Source organism: Meles meles, chromosome 7 (genome assembly GCF_922984935.1).
Source record: "Meles meles chromosome 7, mMelMel3.1 paternal haplotype, whole genome shotgun sequence".
Classification (NCBI taxonomy): Eukaryota; Metazoa; Chordata; class Mammalia; order Carnivora; family Mustelidae; genus Meles; species Meles meles.
The window spans coordinates 94,370,599-94,375,689 of NC_060072.1; the positions used below are offsets into that span (position 1 = coordinate 94,370,599).

The window sequence follows — 5,091 nt, forward strand, 5'->3', positions numbered from 1 at the left end:
ATATACATTTCTAGCAAGTCACAGATGTCAAACATTAATGATTTCAATGGACTTGTAAGACAAACCAAGAAGTATGTGAGTATGTTCTCTGTTAAATAAAGTATTTAGGTTATATATTTTATCATATGGTGAATACATATATATTACTCTATAATATATATATACTGCTCACATACAGTATAGATAACGACACTAGAAACTATTAATATAAAATACAGTTACTAATTAATTTAAATAATTTATAATTAATACTGTGCTTCATTTACTAGGAAAATTATTAATTGATTTCTCATCTCATAAAACATATAACTATACTGTTGTTAATTAGGCTTCTAAATTTCACTTTAACCTTGTGATGGAATTAAGATCATCCATCTCTATTTTTTAGGTGGGAGTATCCATTAACAAATATGTGACAGAAAAAAAAGAAAAATGCCTATTTCTCTTAATTTGTCAACAAAAATGCAACGATATGCATAAATTGGACAAAGCAAGAAGTACTGATTTTATTTACCATCTTTCAATGATGTGAGTTATTGTATAAAGGTTTCCAAATTTCTTCTGCTACATTTCTTTTTCTTTTTTTTTTTGACTCCTGCTAAATTTCAAAGAAATGTAAGAAAACTAAAAAAAAAACAAAACTCACAACCAAATGCAACCAAATGCAAACAAGAGGATCAAAAGAAAATAAGATCATCAAAGACTATTGAATGTATTTTACAATGGTATCAATGATGGTGATATTGATCATCATGAATTATAACTTGCATCTCCTCCCTTTAATTCTCTGGACACCTAAATAACTTTAAAAGAAGACAAGGAGAGAGAGAGAGGAATGAACCACACAGGGATCACAGAGTTTGTCCTGCTAGGCCTTTCTGATGATCCTGACCTTCAGATTGTGATTTTTCTCTTCTTATTTATCACATACTTATTAAGTGTCACTGGAAACCTGACTATCATCACCCTAACCTTGGTGGACCCTCATCTACAGACACCAATGTATTTCTTCCTCCGAAACTTCTCTTTCTTAGAAATCTAATTTACAACTGTGTGTATTCCTAGATTTCTGGGGGCCATTATCACCAGGGATAAGACTATTTCCTATAACAACTGTGCAGCCCAGCTCTTTTTCTTTATTTTCATGGGGGTGACAGAATTTTACATTCTAACTGCCATGTCTTATGATGGCTATGTTGCCATCTGCAAGCCCCTTCATTACACCACCATCATGAACAGGAAACTCTGCACAGTGCTTGTGCTCTGTGTGTGGCTGGGTGGGTTCCTGACCATTTTCCCACCCCTCATGCTTCTGCTCCAGCTGGATTACTGCACTTCCAATGTCATCTATCACTTTGCGTGTGACTGTTTTCCCCTTCTACAACTGTCCTGTTCAGATACGTGGCTCCTAGAAGTGATTGGTTTTTACTTTGCTTTGGTTGCTCTGCTATTCACTTTGGCACTGGTGATTTTATCTTATATGTATATTATCAGAACGATTTTGAGAATCCCATCTGCCAGTCAGAGAAAAAAGGCTTTCTCCACATGTTCCTCTCATATGATTGTCATTTCCATTTCTAATGGAAGCTGTATATTTATGTATGCAAAAGAAAAGTCATCATTGACAAAAGGAGTAGCTATTCTCAACACCTCTGTTGCCCCCATGCTAAACCCCTTCATTTACACTCTGAGAAACCAGCAAGTAAAACAAGCCTTCAGAGATGTGGTCCATAAAGTAGTATTTTCTTCAAGTAAATGAAATATTTCTCCAGGGGGCGGGGGGAAGGAGAGTCTAAAGAATAACTAGGTAAAATTCTGAAATTCCTAAATATCCATATCAGTATGCTTCTTCTTATTGTCTCTTATATGCCCCATTATAGTTAAATATTTTCCCGGTTCATTTCTTCCACTTCTGTACCAAAGTGTCTTCAATGCATTGTTTATTGACTTATTTGAAAATATGGTAAACTTTATTTCTCCTAAAAAACTTTGTCAAAATGAAGTGCATTTCTATAATACATACTCTATAGCACGGTATGGAAAATAGTGTTAATTCTGTTAATAAATTCCCTAAGTGGCACCTATAGTTTCAAAATTCGAGTGTGATCTCTTGTGTGTTTTCAAGTAGTTCATTGATGATCTCTTAACATTTTTTTTAAAAAAGACATTTAATCTCACAAAACAAACTAAGGGTTGCTGGGGGTAAGGTGGTAGTGTGGGATAGCTGGGTTATGGACATTGGGAGGGTATGTGCTATGGTGCGTGCTGTGAAATGTGTAAGCCTGATGATTCACAGACTTGTACGCCTGGTGCAAATAATAATTATATGTTAATTTTAAAAATCTACACTCCCAAACTCTTGTATATTAAAATCCGTCCTTAAACGTAATAAGTAGTGATTTATACTTTAAATGTAGAGCATTTTGTGAAATTTAGTGCATATTACAAGGTAAATATTGGTCATGATATTACGTACTATTTATAGAATTTCCATGTCCTCTATCATTTTTTTAAGTATTTATACTTGGGGCACCTGGGTGGCTCAGTCACTTAAGCATCTGCCTTCCATTCATGTCATGATCCCAGGTCCTGAGATCGAGTCCTGCATCAGGCACCCTGCTCATTGGAGACCCTACTTCTCCCTCTCCCTCTGACTCCCACTCTGCCTACTTGGGCTACCTTTCATTCTCATTCGTTCTGTCAAATAAATAAATAAAATCTTTAAAAAACTATTTATACCTATTAAAGATTTGAAGCAAATGCAATAAAAATAAAACACATGACACTTTCCTAATTCATTGAGCATCTTATGGTAGTTATTTTGAATAATTTGTCAGATGTGCCTATATTTCTCTAGACTCTGCTAATGAAGATTTTGTTATTTAATTGGAGAATTTTCTCTGTTTCTTCATGTTTCTTGCACCTTTGGATTGATACTTGCATATCTGAAAAAACAATGGCCTCTCAGTCTTATAAACCTGGATTTGTATAGAGGAAGACCATACCCTTCAGTCCAGCTTCAGTCCACAAAATTCTGGGGGCCTCTCAAACCTTTTCCAAGGATGTGCCTTCTCACACTTCCATGGGGATCGTCCCAGTTTGAAGATTTTGCCCATTTCCTTATTTTCTTATTTTATGGAGGTAGTAATCTCTTGCTCCCTCTGTTTCTGTGTTACCTCAGGTCCTTGAAGCAACATCTTGCCATTCAGATCCTTCTTGTTCTCAGCAGCCTACAATCACCTAGGGTATGTCAAATGCCCTAAGTTAACAAACTAATGTTTTGTTTTTGTGGGTTTTTTTAAAAGATTTTATTTATTTATTTGACAGGTAGAGATCGAAAGTAGGCAGAGAAGCAGGCAGAGAGAGAGGAGGAAGCAGACTCCCTGCTGAGCAGAGAGCCCTATGTGGGGCTCCATCCAAGAAACCTGGGATTATGACCAGAGCCAAAGGCAGAGGCTTTTTTTTTAATTAATTGATTTATTTATTTTTATTTGTTTATTTTCAGCGTAACAGTGTTCATTGCTTTTGCATCACACCCAGTGCTCCATGCAGTACGTGCCCTCCCTATTACCCACCACCTGGTTCCTCAACCTCCCACCCCCCTCCCCCACTCCTTCAAAACCCTCTGGTTGTTTTTCAGAGTCCATAGTCTCTCATGGTTCATCTCCCCTTCCAGTTTCCCTCAACTCCCTCTCCTCTCCATCTCCCCATGTCCTCCGTGTTCTTTGTTATGCTCCACAAATAAGTGAGACCATATGATACTTGACTCTCTCTGCTTGACTTATTTCACTCAGCATAACCTCTTCAAAGGCAGAGGCTTTAACCCACTTAGCCACCCAGGAGCACCAACAAATTAATGTTTTTATTTTAACTTCGACTCTCCTTTCTGCACTGCTCTTCCTTACTTTATGTAAATCTCTGACACAGTGAACTATATTATTTTCCTTCTTTTTAAAGTATTTCTCTTAACAATTCCATCCAGCCTGGATATTGACTTCACATACATTTAATTTCTGTTTGTCTAAGAATTCTTTTTTTTTTTTAATTTTTATTTTTTTATTTGACAGAAAGAGATCACAAGTAGGCAGAGAGGCAGGCAGAGAGAGAGAGAGATAGGAGGAAGCAGGCTCCCCACGGAGCAGAGAGCCCGATATGGGGCTCGATCCCAGGACTCTGGGATCATGACCTGAGCCGAAAGCAGAGGCTTTAACCCACTGAGCCACCCAGGCGCCCCCTGTTTGTCTAAGAATTCTTTATTTCTTCAGGGATTTTTGTTGTTGGTGATGGTGGTTGTTTGTTTGTTTGTTTGTATGGGGTTTTTGGATTGTAACTCTATGCTTATCTTTCCATTCTGTTCTTGCTTTCCATCTACTTTACCCCCTAGATCCCTTGTGATATTAATCATATCAAATCATATCATATTTATTTCAAATTTCCAGGCTTAATATTCTAACACCTCTGCCATGTCTGGTTCTGAATCATGCTCTGACTCTTCATTTTTTTTTTTTTTTTGCCTTTGTTATGCTTGTATTCTTTTCTTGACACCCAGACACAATGCACTGGGTAAAAGAAACAGAGCAAGCAGACTTTTAGAAATGTGATGGTCAGGCATGGGAAGAGGGGAAGGATTCTATAGCCCTATGGTTAGGGCTCAGTGTCTTAGTGAGCCTTGGCCTCTGGGCTATAAATTTTGTAAGTGCTTCTCAGTTTTGTTTTTTTTTTTTCTCCACTTTAGTAGAACAGGAAGGTTAGAGTGGGCTGGAGTTCAGTATTTCCTTTTTCCCCACATGGAAGGCTAGAGGATACTGGAGTTGGGTATTTCCTTAACTGGGGTCAGTTAAGCTCTATAGAGTCCCAGCAGGTTAGGCTCTGATCAGCGAGATTTTTGTGAGGGCTGGCTCTCTTAAGGCACAGCACTATCATGTATTTCAGAATGGTCCCATTTCCTCTTCCCATGAAGAAGCATGAGGTGATTTTTCTGACATTATACTTCAGGTTTTCCTACTCTGGCACTGGACCTTATGGCAGTTCCTGCTCATGAGCTTCTACTCCCTTAAACCTTCACTTCTTATTTTTATCTGTCTGATTTTC

At 37.6% G+C, this 5,091-nt stretch overlaps 1 protein-coding gene across 1 annotated transcript; it reads left to right on the top strand.

Annotated features, from left to right (window-relative positions):
• Nucleotides 1-835: 835 nt before the first annotated feature.
• Nucleotides 836-1,759, top strand: LOC123947161 (olfactory receptor 6C3-like). The gene is given in 1 exon segment (XM_046013170.1): nt 836-1,759. A coding segment is annotated over 1 exon segment (924 nt).
• The last annotated feature ends 3,332 nt before the right edge of the window (nt 1,760-5,091 follow it).